Here is an 18,521-nt window from a genome sequence, read left to right as displayed (position 1 = left end):
CATGAAAAAATATGCTTCCAAAGACGATTTCAGTTTTTCAGTTTTTATTTTTTTATAAAAATAAATTGTGTTCCTACAAATTGCATGACTATATAAGAAATAAACAAATTCTCATTTGTTGACGGCTAAAGAAGTAATTTATGACGATTTTGTGACATACAATTTTTTTAGAAAAAATAAAAAAGTGAAATTATTTTTTGAAGCACCATTTCTTCATGTTGAAATACCCCTTCAAGCTATGATTTATCTATTTTTGTAATTTTTTAAAAATCTATCTATTTTGGTTATTTATGAAAAAAATTACACACTTTTAGTACAAAAGCCGCAGATCGCTGATGTGGAAAGAAAGAGTGAAGCACAAAATTGACAATAAATGTTTAAAAAATAAATTGAGTCTCTGTTGTTTTTTTAAATGCATGTTTGAAATCTAATCAATTTTCTACATCTAGCATCCATATAACATTAACTATTATTTTTAGGATGTATTTTTGCTCGAAATATAAGGAATAAAGAAATAGAGAGAAAATTGAAAGAAAAAAAAATAATGGATGATGTAATAGAAAAGTAAGATGTAAAACTACAGAATAAAAAAAAAGTAAGATGTAAAAGAATATAAAAAGGTGAGTATTAATAAAACATTCGAGCCATTCTATTTTGTACACGAAAAACTCTTTTAACCCATCTAAGACGCATTACCATACAATACATAGTAAGAGCAAGAGGTTGAAAATTTATTTCTAATAAAACTTTTACGACTACAATTGGTGCAATTCGCTATCGGATTGTACTATTATTTTCTATGTGCTGGCTGGTTTAGGTTATACCTCATTGTGCTAATTACGAGGTTGGTTCAGCTAGAATTGGTGTTTTGGTATATTCAAATGCGTTCCGTGCAGATTATGTGGAGAACTGGTCTGTCAATATTAAATTTATAAGCTTCCTGAAAAGCTGGTATGTTTCATTAGAAGCCCATTTATTAGAGAATTTGTATAAGTTCAGATAAATTCATTTTAATATTACTCTGAGAGGATTTCTGATACTTCTATTGAACTGCTGAAGTAATTTATATTCTAGATTAAGAACATAATACTTAAAAAATGAAATCAATTGTTTACTCTTTCTTTTTTGCTTTTTTTTTACATTTTAATCCTTAGATAAGTAGCTAATCCTACACAAGAACCTAGCTAGCTCACCAACATACTTCACCAATCCTTAGACCAGGTTGAAGATGAAGACTCTTTGTAACTTCAGTGCGCTACAATGCTGTTTTTTTTTTTTTTTTTGGAAAGCAACATTGCTGTTATAATGTCCTTCAGCTAGAAAAGTGTTGATCTTAATTCTTATTTGGATCAATTCAGCGACCTCAACATCTTCAATCCCATACATAATGTTTAACAATAACTTCCAAATTAATTAAAAGGTTCATCAAAATCTCACTATCACGGGTTGTTCAAACCTTAAAAGAATCTTCACTACCCACTATTTCCGTTCCGGTGTCATATTTCAACACTGAACAATGGAAATATTTTATTCGCAACCATCATTTCTTTTATTTGTCATATCATACATTATATTTATACTTCTTTCTGCCATTTGCTTAAGCTCTCTATCACCAAGCAATTGTTGTATGTTCCTTCTTGTGGAATAGATTAAGAAACTAAAATATAAATAAATTCAGAGAATTAACGTGCCAAAAGAGCACCAATAATGTACCGTAACATTATACGTGCACGGTGCACACCCTAGAATTACTTTTTAAATTAAAGGTGCACGGTGCACACCCTAGAATTACTTTTTAAATTAAAGGTGCACGGTGCACAGCCTTCATGCATGTCTTCGATGCACAACTGTACAATATAAATAATTTATAACATTTTATTTTGTTTGATAATCCATACATACGGTCACTAGTTTTGAAGAAGACATGCATGAAGGCTGGGAACGATGGAAAATATGATGCTCACTATCTATTATAAATTGTATTTCATCATATTCTAATGCCCTGTTTGGTAGAGAAAAAATACGGAGTAGATGGAAAATAATAACGATGAGTGTAAATTGATGGTGAGAAATAGGTTAACGAGTGAAATTAGATAAGAAAAAATACAGTAAATTCCACCATTTTTAAAATTATTTCTTCTCTAACTCCCCCTTATCAAACCAAGTAACTAATTTCCATCTCACCCCTCCAATTTCTTCTCAACCAAACATACCTAACATAGCCTAATAATTCTTTATCAGCCTATCATAGAATCCAATTAAATAACATAATTTAATCAAATACTATTGCTTCTTCGTCTGGACTGAAACAGATGTCTGGCAGAACATGTCTATACCTAAACAAAATCATGGATCATTTTAATATAGCCTGAAAGGATTAGAGAGTAAACTCTCCAAGTAAGCGATGTCAAATTATCCATTCAAGTAGCAGCAGAACATTACTTATACAACTGCATTCCAGACTACGAATTTATGGTCTCCTGTTAAAAGGATTGAATTTTCGTTTCCACACATCAGAATAAGGTTTTTAATATATCATTTCCCATACATCCTGGTATTATTTTATTGGCAACACATTTGAAAATTTGATTTGCAAGAAGGATTGCAAGAAAGCAACAAAAGTGACTAAGAATGTGCATCTAGAAACTATATACGAGTTGTATACATTAGAAATTCTCGCCCCCCCCCCCCCCCCCCTCTCTATTTTTACTATTACCAAGCACAATGCACAGATGTAAGTCAATAAGAAAACTAAATTCTAAATTGCTTCCTTATAGCAATTAACTGATAATTTAATCAACATACTTCAAGTGCCAGACATCGTAGAAACAAACAGCATGGGACTGCAGGTGGGGATCTAAAGATGATCTACCAATTCGTTCAAATGTTTAATAATGCAATGGCACTGTATCAAAGGCAAAAGCTGACAATATATTATGTGAACTCTATTCTAAATTCAACAGAAATGGCACTGCAACTCATAAATAAACAAAACTGTTAAATTGCAACTAATGTAAACAAAGCAACATAGCTCAATCCAAAAGAGAAGCTAACACTGGGAAAATGGGTAAAGAAGGTTTCTCAAAATGGGTAAATTAATCTTCTTCCTCTCCTTCATTCTCAGCAATGTTGAAGTACCTCAATTCATAAATGCTTCTATCTTTGTTAGAAGCAATCACTCTGAGCCAGTCCCGCACATTGTGCTTCTTCAAGTACTTCTTAGTTAAGTACTTGAGATACCTGGAATCAGATGAGAAGTTCAAAATACATGTACACAAACATCAAATCACAAAAATAAATTCTTTTTTGTTAATATTACAATTAATTGTATCCAATAAGGCAATAATTCTGTTAATAAAAAACTCATATCCAGATCCCTGCATCCTGAAATTTAAGATAGGTTAGGGCAAAATTACAATCAGGGCATCCAATATTACAATTCAGACCACAATAAACCAATAATTCTGCTAATTAAAAAACTCATACATTTCGATTAGGGTCATAATCTATGGTTACGATTATACCATATATATTTTTCTCATTCCGACCTTAATTAATTAAAAAATAGAGATTTTAATTACCGTTTGGAGAAGTTGCTGTCTGAAGTAACTATGATTTTGGTCTTCTCACGTGTGACGGTGATGGTGTCGGCGAGAGCACCGGCCTTGCCACCAACCTTAATCCTCTCTTGAAGGAACTTCTCGAGAGACGCGATGTCCATGATCTTGTCCTCCACTGGCTTGGCGCAGTCAATGGTGAATGTCGCACCCTTCTTCTTGCCCTTCGCAGCAGTTGCACTTCCTCGACTCATTTTCTTTCACTTTCTATTGCGAATCTCTGAATCCAAAAACAACAAATTAATATCTTTTTTCAGTTTCCACCGTTCCTAGAAAACTAACAAACCTAACTGAAATTCATCGGGGATTCTAATTCTTCGTGCGTGTATTAAGCAAAGGTAAAAGCTGAGAACAGAGAAAGAGATGAATACCTTAAGCTACGCCAAATAAGCACAGCACAGTGTGAATAACGAGCGGCGGTGTGGTAGAAAATTAGGGTTTGGATTTGGCTCTCATTTTATACGCTAACATGAAACGCGCGTTTAGAGAGAAATAGGTTATAGGTTATTATTGTAAAATACTAGTACCTGGGAGGGGAAAATTAAGATGCCAGTTTTTATTTTAACTAGTATTTTAATTTGAACATTATCATGATTGTACGGTTAAATATCTTTTAAATATGATTAAAATTTACAATAAAAAATATTTGTAAGTATAAAAATTTATTTTATGCTTAAAATTTATAATAATAATTAAATATTTTTAACATATAATCTATAGTTTGAATTTATTATATAAATATAAGGTTAATTTTAAATTAACATAGATAAATTATTAAAAAAACAAGCCTTTAAATAATGATAAAGGAAAATAATTTAAAAATATTTTTTTACTAGTTGCAAAAATAATATATAAACTACATGTTTCAAAGAAAGTGTAAATTGAAAGTAGGAAAAGAGTGAGATCTCACTTTTCAAGTTGTGAATTCTAATTTACAATATAAAAGTAAATATAAAGTTTTTATATAAATTGTTATTTACAAAATCATAAACTATTATTTCATTTCTTTAAGACGTTATTTATTATTTTTAAAATTAATGTTTTAAATATGCAAATGATATCAATTTACAGAGTTGTAGATTCGAGAAGTTGCTCATATGGTTTTTTTTTTTTTTTTTTTACCTTAAGATAAAAAAAAAAGCGTGGACATGTTGTTCGATATATAATGAGTGTTTGAATGAGCACCCATAAGCAATGTTTAGTTCTACGTACAATAGTAAAAAATAGAAGTTCTGCAAAGTAGCTTATGCCTGGACGTGAAAAGTAGATGCCCATATATAGCTTAATTCGACACATTACTAAACATGCTAGATTTTGATTAGAATTGATTTTAGGTTAAATTAGGTTTTTACTCCTTTATTTTATTTTTAAAAATCATTTTAAATTTGTTTATTTAATTTTTTAAATTGATTTAATTTGATGTTTTAGTCTAAAAGATATGAAATTACACTTTGTGACGGTTGAGAATTCTCATTAAGTAATTTTAAACCAACAAAAGTATATATTTTTTAAAAAAATGAATCAATTTTAAAAATTAAATGATTAAATTTAATAAAAAAAAAAATAAAGAATCAAACTAAATTAGTTTTAAATTTAGAGGACCAAATTGAATCTAAAAAAATTAAATGATAAAAATAACTTGAATAAAAAAATTTAAGGATTAAAAAATTAATTTAATCTTGATTTTAAATTGTTATGCCCTACATTTGGTTAGCCGTCAGCATGAATAACCACATATACTTGAAGCTTTCCTTCATAGCTTCTACGTATTTCATTTGGAGAGAAAGTGTGTGATCACGTTTAATAATTAGTTCCAAACATAGGTGATTTATATTTGGATATTTTTAATATAAAAAATTTAAAATATAATTTAGTACAAATTTTTTGAAAAAATATATTAACACCCTTTTTTAGATTGCACATAATATTCCTCTCTTTTTAGTATTTGCAACATTTCATATAGGAGGATGAAAAAAAAAAGGATATCGTGTGCAATCAATGCAAAGACTACCAAAAATTACTCTAACATAAAATTAATTGGATTCAAAATTAATTTTTCAACCTGAAATCAATCACATAAAAATTTAACTAAAATCATATAAGAATCTAATTTGAAACTAAACACGCATTTAAAGTGTATGTTCAGTTTTATATTGAATTCTCGACCGTCAACATTGAAATATTATATAACGTGATACATTGAGAAATGATTTATGAGTAGAAACTAACATTCTTGGAGTGAAAAAGAAGGAACACCAAAATAGTGAAGACTTCTTCAATTTTTGCAAATTCTTTCGAGAATTCCAGAACTAAAAAAATGTTCCCCTTCCCTCTCCTTGGTTCCTTACAATACCTCCATTTCTTTTCAAATTCCTAACTCCATTCTTTCTCCGAACGTCTAATCTTTCTGCAGCCAAGGGCTTGTACCCTATTCCGATAACTATGAATTGACAAAAAATGCTAGCAAATGTATGAAGCAACTAGCAGTATAAGTAATCCATTCCAACAAGGAAAAAAATATATTCACTCTGCCACAGGCATGTTAACATTTCTTAGTATTTTATTTTAAGAATGAATAGAGTACAGTACAAGTCCAATTGCAAATTTAGCTATAATCATATCAGGTAGTGTACTAGGATCCCTCGGTATAAACAATTCAAGGTACTTTGGTTGCGTTCTACTTATTGTCAAAATTCCTTACGAAGCCTTTGCTCCTGTCTTACGATCATAATATTCTACTAGTGCAGCTCCGGCTAATGCTCCCAGTGTAAGAGCCTGTGCATGCAACCTGAAATAAAATAGCTCAGAAACATTAGCAAGAAGCATAAGCTTGGGAAATTATGCAGGGTGTGCCAAAGCAGGTTCAAAATTATTTATTAAGAAAAAAAAAATACCTCAATACACACATTGTGCAGTAAATTTTGCAACAAGGGGGAAAAAGTAGGAATTAAACCCGACATATGACATAGAACTAACGCAGTCCAGTTATTCATATTTCCAGATATACAGACATCTATATATTACTTGAAATAAGACAGCAGATCAACCCATATCCTCTGGGGATTCAAATGTGGTGTCATGTTTTGATGTCCCTCTAATTGAATGATGATAACTCAAACAATAACAATGATAGTCATATTTTCATCTTTTGTTTATTCCTTTACTTTGATACACTTTCATCAACCCTTGGAGAAGATAAACAGCTTCTGTTGTAGAATTTTCTGACATAAATCCAAATCAAGTTTCTGCAATCCTAGTCTCATCTCTTAATCTATGCTATCACATTTCCAAGAGTTTCATAGTAAGTCTCATAAGTGTTATTCGTCTATAATTTACAAAATTTTAAATATCTTTCTTGCTTTTACATATAAGAACCAAAGTGATTCTCCTCTATGTACGTGACATCTTAAATCTCATTAAATAGTTTAGTGAACCAAATGATACCTTATCCTCCTACACATTTCCAAACTTCAATAGGAATACTTAAGGGCTTCTTTGACCTCTTCTACTCAAATTTTGCAATAGTAATACTTACTAAGTTGAAGGTTTTTTATGCTGAATTGTTAAACAATATTTAATTGAAGAGACAAGGAAAGAGAGAAGAAAAGCAGACAACAAACATGATTCAACCTTAGAGACAGTAGAGTAATTGCAAATGAAAAAGCTCATCTTCATACCACAAAAACCAAAGCCCATTATTATCAACAAACACAACATATTGTTCATCAAAACTCCAATAAATCAATGTTGTAATTTGTAAACACCAACCAATAATTAACTTTCCTAGGTGACCACCATTATTAACTTCATGGAGAAGTTAAATTGGGATCACATCACAATGAAAATAAGAGAAATGGCAGATATAAAGAAGATTTCAAGAATCGGAGACAGCAAGCACAAAGTATCAGGGAAACAGTGTTTTGTAAACTCTAGTTTTGAAGCTAAATTGAATCACAAATGATTAAGGAAGAGTTCAACTTGATCCATACAATTCCTAGGATTGTTGAAAAGGGATTAATGAAGTGGAATGGAATGGCACTACCATCTATTATAAAAAGTTATCCAATTCCAAAATTACATTATGTTGCATATAGGTACGGCTCCAGTTTACACACACTGGTTGAAAAGTGAAAACAAAGTGCAAGTAACAACAAAAGGCCTCAATGAAACAAACCACAGTAGTAAATCATGAACAAAACATCAAAGCAACACGGATTGCAGAATTTGCACGACAAATCCAGATAAATAAATTAGGTCAAAACCAGTATCGGAAAAGATAAGAAATTATAACAAGACAAACCTTGCGTGAATGATCTTAACACTAGTTTTCATGTTGGGTCGAGACCAATTGTAAGCGATCGAACCCGTAATACCACTGAGCCATAGACACCCTGATCCAAATAACAATCGCAAAAAATCACAATAAGATCGAAATCAATAAAATCAAACACCCATCAATGAGGAAGAACGAATGAAGTGCGAGATTGAGAAAATTACCAACAGTACGGAGCTTGTGCTCGACGACCCACTTCCTTATGGATTCAATTTGGGTCTTAGCTTCCGACATTGTTACCTTTGAGAGAGAAACGATATTTCACAACGAAAGGAATAGGAAGCGTACACGATAGTATATGACAAGTCCAAGGTTTTGCTTTATATATGGTGAGGAGATGAGGAGAAGGGGAAAAAAATAACAGAAAGAAGAAGCGAATTCGAACGGCCAGAATAGCGTGTCGAAAAGACAAGTGCTGGCGCACGTCACCTTAGTTAGTAATTTAAAGAGACGTCTGTGTCTGTGTCTCTGCGTTGCCCACTGTATTCACTATACCATCTTTTCTGGTTCAACCAACGCAACCACAAAAACAAAGCTGACATCTTTAAGAGGTTTCAACCGTTGATTTTTGGGTGTTGCTATATGCACCCAGTGTTATTGTTGGTGCACCCAGCATCACTTGATAATGCCAAAAATGCCCCTCCACTAGTAATATGTGCGGATCAGGGTGATCCGTAAAACACCCGCGGCTCAACTTGATCCGTGAAAGTCTCATGCGAATCAAGTTGATTCGTGTAAGACTCGTGGACCAAATGCGGATCAAGTTGATCCGTAAGCTTTTTACGGATCAACTTGATCCGTAAATCTTGTAGGGATCAACTTAAAGGCTTACGGATCAAGGGTATTTCAGTTCTTGGTTCATGAACTCTTCTTTGTCTCTGTGGTTGAAAAAATCGAAGCCTCTCTCTCTCTGCAATAAAGTGAAACGCATAAGAGAAATTTAATTCAATTCAATCAATGGATGTGAATCACGAGCAAATTGTTGTTGACATTGGATCGGTGGTGGAAGCCGTTTCTGCTGACGACGGTCACGCTCCTCTCTACAGCATCGAAAGTCTCTGCATGCGTTGCCATGAAAACGTAAATGTTTTTCTCCTTTAACGTTTTTTCAATTAATTCATTGGGTCGGTTTCTTTTTCTTTTTCATGCACCTCTTGCGTTTTGTAACTGAGCTATTCAATTTTCCATTTTTTTCCTCTTTTGCATTTAATTTGTATTCAAAGCACCATTTTTTTCCTCTTCTACATTTAATTCATATTCAATGCACCATTTTTTTAAACTCTTCTTTTTCCTTCCTAATTGCTCCCTCAACGTTTATGAAGTTTTAAACATTGAGTTTTGTTTTTTTTTCTTCCAAAGCCAAATGCGTTTGATTCGTATTCAATACTCGATTTTTTTTACTCTTCTTTTCTTCTTTCTTAATTTACTCGGTGAACGTTTTTGAAGTTTATTGAGCTTTGTCTTTCTTTTTTCCAGAGTCAATGCATATTCCATACTCAATTTTATCTACTCTGTTTTTTTCTCCCCCCTTAATTGCTCAGTGAAAAAGCAGTGTAGTTTGAAGGCCTTATTTTTTTCTTCTCGAGTCAATGCTTTAAGGCTGATGTTAGGTGCTTACGGATCAAGTTGATCGGTAAGGTTTCTACGGATCAACTTGATCCGTAACAAATTTACGGATCAAGTTGATCCGTGAGCAACTTGCGGATCAACTTGATCCTTAACAAACTTGTGGATCAACAAAACCATATGCGGATCACATTATCACATACGCGGATCAAGCAGAATGAGTTGAGTGCACAAAAAGTACTTTAAATATACTCGGGGATATTTTTGTCTTCGCACATAGGGTGCTGGTTGCGGCAGCAATAATAGCACCCAGCAACACCCTTGATTTTTACTGCTTCAAATCATTTTTTTTTATTTTTATTAATTAATACACATATTAGAGGTATTAAATTACTAATATTTGTTGAGATAAATATTTTTTATCATTTAGATTAAATAAAAGTGTTTATAACGGAGTTTTGAAATTAGTTTTAAATTTAACAATATATTAAGAGTCAATTTAATTAATTGACGATAAATTCAATCCAAGTATAAAATTGGATGGAAAAAAATTACTATATGCGAGTGACACATTACCCTGGATGCATTTCCGTGTCCTAAATTTTATAGAACAGTAAAAAGGCTAAAAAGCCATTACAGAGCAAAATGACGAGGGAATTGGATCCCTCTAAAGTTTGACCACAGGAGGGAGATACAAAGACTGGTATTTAAAACATAGTCTTTATGTTGTCTGAAAGGAAACATTTTTGTTGAAGGGAATAAAATACAATTTAATGATCTGTACGTTTGGACAGAATTAATTTTGAGTATCAGTTGAGACATGTTAGTTTACACACACAACAAATACTGAATTTATTTGTTATTGAAATAATTGTTTTTTAAGAAACTTTCATTCAAAATTTATGAATTCAAGTGATTGGAATCAATGCCAATTGGTCAAAAGTGAATCTCGGTAATGACAAGTTGACAATGTAATAGTTTATAGCGGATTCTATTGTGTGAAAGTGAATTTTTTACACGGTACGAAAATTCATTTTAATTCATTAGATCAACTTATTTCCAAATTAATAATTATCATTTTCTGTTTTCTTGCTTTTTTTATGTTATTTTTTTTATTTACCCTTTACTTCTTTGCCGTGCTTTCACCTTCTCTACCTCTGCCGCACAGATGCTCTCTCTCCCCCTCCTAGCCTCTGATGGCACAAGCAAGAACCCTTCCCTCTCGCACAGTTGAAGGTGGAGACGTTGGTGTTGTCACAATACCTTAGTTTCTTGTTAGTGGTTCATCCCATCGTCTTGTCACTCTTGCACTTGCATTTTTCCGTTTTGTCAATGATGATGGAGTCGTTGTCAGTGACGGTACAGTGGGAGGCCCTACTTTACTGCTCTAGAAAGTACGTGACAGTGTCAATGCAATGCATTGCAATGTCGTGATCGTCCACAATGACATCGTGGCAGTTCCCGACGAGAAGAGGGGCAGAGAGCCACCAAAAATCGTTTTTTCTAAGTGACATGCGATGGTAAGAGTAAACGAGAATGGTGGGATAGGGGAGGAGGTAAGAAATTTGAGGTAAATGAAAAAGAAGAGAAAAAAAAAAGAGACAAAATCAGTAAAGAGAAGAAAAAAATAAAATAAAATATGAAGATGAACAGAAACCCTTGATTTTAAAATAAGTTGATCTAATGAATTAAAATCAACTTTCATACCGTGCGAAAGTTTTTTGTTTTCGCACGGTAAAATCTGGCATAGGTTATCTAGATCAGGCTTTTATGTTGCAATTACAAATATATATTTAATTAAAAAAACGCCGTACAAACACTTGAATTCGGTAAATAACCTTGAAAACGCTGCACTTACTATTTCATGGCACCAGAATTAGTTATGGGGACGATTTTGTGCTTTAATCATTTTATTTCACAATTTCGACCTTATCCCTATAAAAATGGAGGTTCGTTAATGAGAATCTCCATTTTTATAGGAACATGCATCAATGAAAATAGACGAAGTATTCTCCCATTTTTCTATAATTTTGAAGCAGCTATTTCCCTGAATTTATTAGAATCCTGGGAATTCCACCTGCCACCCATTTTTACAGTTACAATACTTAGTCCCACAACAAAGTTTTAGATAAAAATCGAGCAGAAGTCCCACCAAAACACGGTAACTAGGATATCCAATATCACAGGGTTAAACTACTAAACACGCTGGCCAAGTTAGAATGTATCTCGGCCACAGTTGATAATACAGATACATTTCAGTTCTAGCTCAAATCATCCATTTCAAATTTAAATGCCTAAAAGGTTTGTTTCATGGCTTCAATTATCAAATTTAAAATTCAAATACATTACATGCTAATGTGGCGACAGAGCTATATTGGGTCTTAAACGTGCTACTGTGTAGTTATCAAATTAAAATGCAGCACAGAAAATACATTACATGCCCAGTAGTGGTCTCCAGAGTCAACAGGTCAGCTGTGTTCAGATCTCCCCTGTCAAATGAGAGCTGCCATTAGAACACCAAGGAACTTTTGAAAAATAGAAATTGGAAATTTCTAATCAACTATATGAATGATTAGGAGTTTGATGACAATTTACTCGCCCCAAACAAGATTATGATGAGCTACTTGGACTTTGGTGAGGTCGAGGCTGCAGTTCAAAAATGATATCAAAGCTCACGATTATTCATATGACAAGAAAAACTTAATGCAACTGTGCTCCACTCCTCCCCTTAATAATGTGAAGCAATTCAACTCAGATAACACTTACTGATGAATTTGGAGATCTGGATCTTGACTGGGATCTGCAAAATTTATTAATTAACAAAACTCAATTCAATATCCACAATGATCCACGATCCAATATTCCACATCAAAGTTACCATAACCAAAACGAAGAAACTAATCCACCACAAATCTTGAGCAGCATCCAAGTGGAAAAGCAATTGAACCCAGTATCACACGTCTATAGTCTCAACAAGTGTTAAAAATTCTATTGTCAACAGCACATGATATCTTGATCCAATTATAGGGAAGATATATCTAACCCAATATAGGACAATAAGAATTCCTAAAGAGAAGGAATAGATCAACCAGAACTCAGCACAGGTTATGTTGTAGTTTTTTGAATTGTAACACTGCTGATTTGCAATGGTTGCTAACCAATGGCATTTAGACGGTGATCCAGCTTTTAGATTGCAACTCATCCAGTCTACAACAATCGCAGACCATGCCTTTAATCAATATATCATTACCGTCATCATTAGTTACAACATTAAGGTTCCACACGTGCTCATCAACATAACAGTATTACCTCAAACCAAAAGTTGGCGTTTGAGCACCACATGCCATCAAGATCCTAACATGCAGTTCCCAGGTCGCCGCAAAAGGCCACATCTAAAAAACAAGAGTCAACCCTAATGAACATTGTATATTTAGTGGCCAAGCTGCGATCCACTTCAACATTGTCCCCTCCACCTTTCTACATATTACGAGTTATGCTGATAAGTCTATGGTACAGCATTAGGCTTTATGAGAAGAACAAAGTGGAAGGCATACAATAAAAAGTTCAAAAAGTCCCCTCCAACTTGTACAAAAAGAAAAAAGAGAAGCTGAAAAAATTTGAGACATGACTAGGAATATCATAATATTCTAGAAAAGCAAAACGTGAAAGTTCAACCCAAGCACAAAAGAAACTGAATACAATACCATATGGATCCAGACAATCACATGAAATCAAAATTTAAGGCCCATTGTTGATTAAAAGTGAAAAAAAGGAATGTCCATTATATACTTGTAACAACAGATGTTCCAATGAATTTTCATTTCCATCAAGAAATAACGTGGTAAAAAACTTAAGCAGCAATCCTACAGAAACAGAATTGTGGAATGACGAACAACTGCATAGAAGTCACCTATCACCTATATACAGATGTGGAAGGCAGAGAAACTATAAAAAGTAGAGACATGGTTGATGCTAAAAGAAAAAAAGGGGGTAAAATAAATAAATATAAAATCATCTAATTGTTATCATAGTCGCCAGCTCATCTCAGTAACTTTTCAATCAACTGAGCCTCAAAGGTGGGTAGTAAATCGACATACATGCTATTCTACAGTAAAATAATTACTTAATACCTTACAGACTCTGCTATTGGTTTTAGACCATAATAAATAAAATATTTTTGCATGTGTAGTAAACAAACTAAGTTTTCATTTCTCCTTGTTTGAGAACAGGGAGAAGGAATACTTAGTGGCTGAAAGATAGTTTTAAAATACACTAAAAGATAGAGAAATGGCTGAATCTGGCAGAGAGATACATGAGAAGCAAAGCAAGCAAACATTCCTGACATGGTGGGGACAAAAGTTGACACAAATCAATTTGTTTACATGAGCAAAGATGTACCCAACCATGAGTCAACAATAACAAATAGAATAATAAAACAACAAATCAAGCTCTTATTTCTCAACCAAAACTCATAGACAAAAGAGTATAAATTGAGTAAAAGTAGTAAGAAAGATCACAGTATTCACCCACTTATTATTATTACGCAAAATGATCAAGCATTTAATTTTGATCCACCATAGATGTAAAACATTTCTACATTAAATGAGCCACATGATACTACCTATTGGGAAAGATGATAGAAACATAGACTCCAAGAGAAACACCCTAGTTACAATAACGCAGGGATACTCATTCACTAATGACATTAACCAAACTTTAAAATTTCAACATTCAAAGCACAGAGCACAAAACTGCATATGTATCAGACTTGGTAGAAACTGACCTTGAAAGAGATATTGAACGTCGAGAGTGTTTTGGTTTCGGAGACCAACTGCATAAATTAAGACTTAGTCAATTCTTCGAAGCTACCAAAAATATAAACTGAATCATAGTTCACCAAGGCAACCAAAGTGAACCTTCTGCTCCTGTCACTATAGCTATGACTTCTGCTGCGGCTATGGCTGCGGCTTCGTGAGATACATGGACTGCGGCTGAGGCTTCTAGAATAGCTCCTCCTTGAATCACGACTAGGACTTCTAGAATAACCTCGATCATATTCCCTCACCTGGACCAATCAGAGATGTACATTAACAAAAGCAACTAAAAAAATATTGAAAGCAGAATGTAGCCAAATATAATATCCACCCACCCGTATGAAAGCACGAGAAAAGGCATTGCGGAATTCTGAGTCATCAAGTTTCCTGATCTGTAACAGAATACAAAGTTAAAGAAGTAGAACAAAAGTACTAGTTAAAAAGACACCAAGGCAAGTAAAACACAGATCCTGATAACCATTACAAGATACAGGTTTAGTCGTTTAGAACACTTACAGCATATTTCATATCATCATAATTGGTATAATCAACTATCCCAGTCATACCTGCATACAAATTATACTAAAGTTTAGAATTATGCTGTGAAATTAAAGGGAGCTGCAACAAAAGATATTTGTCATAATTTCCTAGACTTGTTGCTTCCAAGTTCCAAAATAAGTCATGCATCTACATCAATATCACCATTTGAAATTACCAGAAAAGTTAATTTTGTGATAAACATTTTAGTACATGTTTGGAATAGCTTATTTTGTGATAAAAAAAAGCTTATAATTAAAATACTGCATAGAGAACATTTGGATATAAACTCTCTTAAACTTAATTTAAACCAAACATGTGCTTTGTCTGAATGATTGGTTCTTATCACTATATAGCCCTTAGGAGTGCCCATCCATACATCAATTGCATCAACTTCCTGATGAACCCAATACTAAAGCCTTCTTATGTAAACCTTGGCTCTTAATAATCCAAGATCATAATAATAGTGCAGAAACTGTCTCTGCACTTTTAATAGTAAAGTATCCTAACTCTTACTTATAGATTTAAAAGCGATAACACTGAGAAACATGAAGAAAGAAAAGCTTTCCCTGTTCTGCTTGTAATGTTATTCTCATTCTCCTTTAATCAAAGGACTGAAAGCCCAAAAGCCTATGCGCTATAATTAAATCATTTTGCAATCTAATAAAAATTCCAAATTAGATCTTAATCCACTTACCCCCACGCTCACGGAAGACTTGCGAAAAACACACATCACCAGCTTTACGCATGTGATCCTAATCATCAAAACTCAAAATCAGCAAATATGGTTCATTAGTTTTCAACCAATACAATGATTTCAACATAAAATGGCATCAATCTGCAGCATGCATAAAATAAGAACCAAGCCATACTTTCAGGTCTTGCCATGAAGCAGACGGAGGTAATCCAGTGACCAGAACTGCAAACAGAACAAAATAAGGTCAACCAAAAACATTCTCTTTTCAGGTGCAAATAGAAAGTAAAATGAAAAAGAATAAGAACAAACTACTGTACAAAGATACCAACTTTAAAAAACTTGTATCACTATATCAGAAAACAGTACATACCACGGTAGTCAGAACGCCTGGAAACTCCACGGCTACCACTGCCACCGCTATAGCTACTGTAACGGTCTACTGATGATGAATATCCCCGTCCACCATGTGCAAGTTCAACCTATAGTAGAAAATAGTGATCAGAACTTCATAAGAACATTAGATATTGTATCCATTACCCATAAAGACAAATACACAAGGGAATAAAGGGAAAATGTACTAACTCGTAACCGAAAACCATCAAAATTGTAACCATCTCGATATTGAATTGCATCTTCAGCATCACGAGCATCCTCAAACTGCATTTTAATATTCAATACATATAAGTAGAAGAAGGGATCTAAATAAACATGAGATCAATACTCCTTTGCTTCCTTAAAATGAAATATAGACATACCTCTACAAAAGCATAGCCTGGTGGTCTCGGAGGTATCTTCAAATCAATGTCAACAATAGGACCATACTGAAATTAGACAGTGAAGAAAGCAATTAGAGAAATACAAATCCGGATCTCTTCATCTACAACAAGATTTCAAAAGGAATATCGTGTTTGTGGGTATTACCAAGAAAGTAAATGAAGGGGGGAAATAGTGCATGTGCATGATAATAGACAGAACAATAAGGATTCTTTATTGCCTTTTGCTACCATCAATATGCTGCTAATCAAACCATAACATGCCCAAATGCTAATAAACATGATGGAAACCTAAAGTTTACATTTTTCACTATAAAAGTTAGCAGTAGATATAAAGGTATTTGTTTATTATAATAGTAGTCTGTGATAATGATATGATTTGTAGTTATTCACAACCCTTGATAGCTATCCCAGTTACCATAGATAACTTGATTTGGTAGTGTAGATAGGTCCCAGACTATTTCCCCATATTCCTAATCCCATCTTTATATAGTTGTTTTCTTTTCATGTGTGTGTGCAACTGTGTATACAGACCTGTAATTCAATCATCAGAATAATAATACAATATCATTTTCAGAAATTTATCTTAATTGTATCAGATATGCATACCTTGTAGAATAGATCCTCTACTTCTCTCAAGCGAACGTCGCCAGGAAGATTGCCAACATAAATTGTGCGGCTTGACCGCCCGCTCATTTTCCCCCCTAAAGAACAGTTGGACTTGCAGAGTTAACAATTTTTCTTATAAACTCCCATACATTGAATGTAAACTACTGAAACAATTCAGCTAAAGCAAAAATCCATAATTCGACAAAGCAACGCTGAGGAAAAATCACTAAAGCAATCATATAATTCGCACATATACTTGAGCTTTCCCAAGAAGGGCCATTGAAATGCCATATCAGTTATAGGAAAAATATCACAAATGGCCATCGGCATTATGTTTCCTTTCGGTACATTCTGTTTTATTCGGCAGCTTAATGAAACAGAAAAGAAGCAATAAAAACAAGCATCCAGTTAATATCTCTTCCTCCCTCCCTCCCTCCCTCCCTCTCTCTCACAAAAACACTAGGAGTCATATAAACAGCTAAGAATTCTATTGTTTTCTCTGTTACAGAATCACAAGGAGAAATGAAATTAAAACCAAAATCCATCGAGTAGCTCAATCGATCCATGCTCGCATATGTTTCGAGAAGAATAAATGGAAGAACGGAAATAGAAGAATCAAACCCTAACTTTCTACCAGGAATTATAAGAAAAAGTGAAAATTAAGAGGAAAAAACAAGCATGTGAGAGAAAAATCTTGCAACAACAAAACATTGAAAATAGAGAGAATGAATACCTGATTGAGATGAGAAGATAATGGAAGCTGGAAATGAGATTCTTCACTATCACTTCTAACTTCTTAAGTTCTAAGGGCTCAGGAAAAATATTTATATGATCACCCAAGAGTAGTGCATATAACTCTTGTGGTGACACGTGCACGGCATAACTACGGTCTACCATCACATCTAAGCCATCCAACTTTTCATTGGTCAAATGTTTTATTTATTTATTTATTTCTTTGACTAAATTATATTTAGTCTTATTTAATATATATTTGTGATTCTATTTTTTTAATCCTTATATCTTAAAAAAAATTAAATTTTAATTCAATTCTCAATTTGATATATGTTTAATTCTATTTTTTATATTTTAATTAATTAAATTATTTATTTATGATATCTTAAATAGATATATTAAATTTAGGATTTAATTGCACTAATGAAATGGAAGCTTAATGAAACATAACAGAATAAAAGCCAAAAAAAACAAACATTCATGATACATGTCTCTCCCATGAAAATCCTCACATAAATATAATTGTGTATAATACCAAAAGAATCCTCCTAGGTCCACACCATTTTCTCTACCTTTCACGTATTATTTTCCTAATTGTAACTTGAATATTAAATATGAATATTTCTTTCATATAGAATTTGGGGTTCATCATGCTAGACATTAAATAGAATACATTGAATCCAATCCATTGATTCATCATGCTACAAGAAATCTCATCCCTTGGATCGAATCCCCGTTGGTATATTATGAATTTAATTTTGACAAACTATTAGTACAAAGTTTGTTTATACAGTCAATTAATTAAAAATTGTGTTAACTATAAAATTCAATAATTTTATTATA

At 33.0% G+C, this 18,521-nt stretch overlaps 3 protein-coding genes and 1 long non-coding RNA gene across 19 annotated transcripts; 1 reads left to right on the top strand and 3 right to left on the bottom strand.

The window, feature by feature from the left end:
• Positions 1 to 297: 297 nt before the first annotated feature.
• On the top strand, positions 298 to 2,097 carry LOC121174326 (uncharacterized). The gene is made up of 2 exons (XR_005890367.1): positions 298 to 1,726; positions 1,767 to 2,097. It is a non-coding gene; the product is annotated as an uncharacterized lncRNA (long non-coding RNA).
• An 888-nt stretch (positions 2,098 to 2,985) lies between these two features.
• Positions 2,986 to 4,131, bottom strand: LOC100790071 (60S ribosomal protein L22-2). The gene is made up of 3 exons (XM_003556472.3): positions 3,989 to 4,131; positions 3,582 to 3,837; positions 2,986 to 3,240 (listed from the first exon to the last, which is right to left on the bottom strand). Exons 2-3 carry the CDS (start codon positions 3,809 to 3,811, stop codon positions 3,096 to 3,098), a joined length of 375 nt encoding a protein of 124 aa, XP_003556520.1. The 5' UTR covers positions 3,812 to 3,837; positions 3,989 to 4,131; the 3' UTR covers positions 2,986 to 3,095.
• Positions 4,132 to 6,153: 2,022 nt separating this feature from the next.
• Positions 6,154 to 8,481, bottom strand: LOC100789542 (uncharacterized). Its single transcript, XM_003556471.4, has 3 exons — positions 8,115 to 8,481; positions 7,918 to 8,008; positions 6,154 to 6,405 (listed from the first exon to the last, which is right to left on the bottom strand). The coding sequence occupies exons 1-3, from the start codon at positions 8,182 to 8,184 to the stop codon at positions 6,315 to 6,317; spliced, it is 252 nt and encodes an 83-aa protein (XP_003556519.1). The 5' UTR covers positions 8,185 to 8,481; the 3' UTR covers positions 6,154 to 6,314.
• Positions 8,482 to 11,682: 3,201 nt separating this feature from the next.
• Positions 11,683 to 17,807, bottom strand: LOC100794282 (serine/arginine-rich splicing factor SR30). 16 transcript variants are annotated; one of them, XR_001387021.2, is made up of 15 exons: positions 17,680 to 17,807; positions 16,947 to 17,041; positions 16,320 to 16,385; positions 16,147 to 16,221; positions 15,935 to 16,043; positions 15,740 to 15,786; positions 15,565 to 15,622; positions 14,847 to 14,896; positions 14,666 to 14,722; positions 14,433 to 14,581; positions 14,300 to 14,347; positions 12,826 to 12,993; positions 12,283 to 12,745; positions 12,112 to 12,162; positions 11,683 to 12,005 (listed from the first exon to the last, which is right to left on the bottom strand). XR_001387021.2 is itself a non-coding variant. In XM_006606473.3 (14 exons), the coding sequence occupies exons 2-13, from the start codon at positions 17,031 to 17,033 to the stop codon at positions 12,127 to 12,129; spliced, it is 816 nt and encodes a 271-aa protein (XP_006606536.1). In that variant the 5' UTR covers positions 17,034 to 17,041; positions 17,680 to 17,807; the 3' UTR covers positions 11,683 to 12,005; positions 12,078 to 12,126. The 16 variants fall into 16 exon arrangements, 4 of the variants coding, with proteins under 4 accessions (XP_006606536.1, XP_006606535.1, XP_003555612.2 ...); XR_001387022.2 differs by having other exon boundaries at positions 12,283 to 12,723; XR_001387026.2 differs by having other exon boundaries at positions 12,826 to 12,908.
• Positions 17,808 to 18,521: the final 714 nt, after the last annotated feature.

This window comes from Glycine max, chromosome 20 (assembly GCF_000004515.6).
Source record: "Glycine max cultivar Williams 82 chromosome 20, Glycine_max_v4.0, whole genome shotgun sequence".
Lineage (NCBI taxonomy): Eukaryota > Viridiplantae > Streptophyta > Magnoliopsida > Fabales > Fabaceae > Glycine > Glycine max.
The sequence above is the reverse complement of the archived record's forward strand: the minus strand, read 5'-3'. Positions and strand labels throughout refer to the sequence as shown.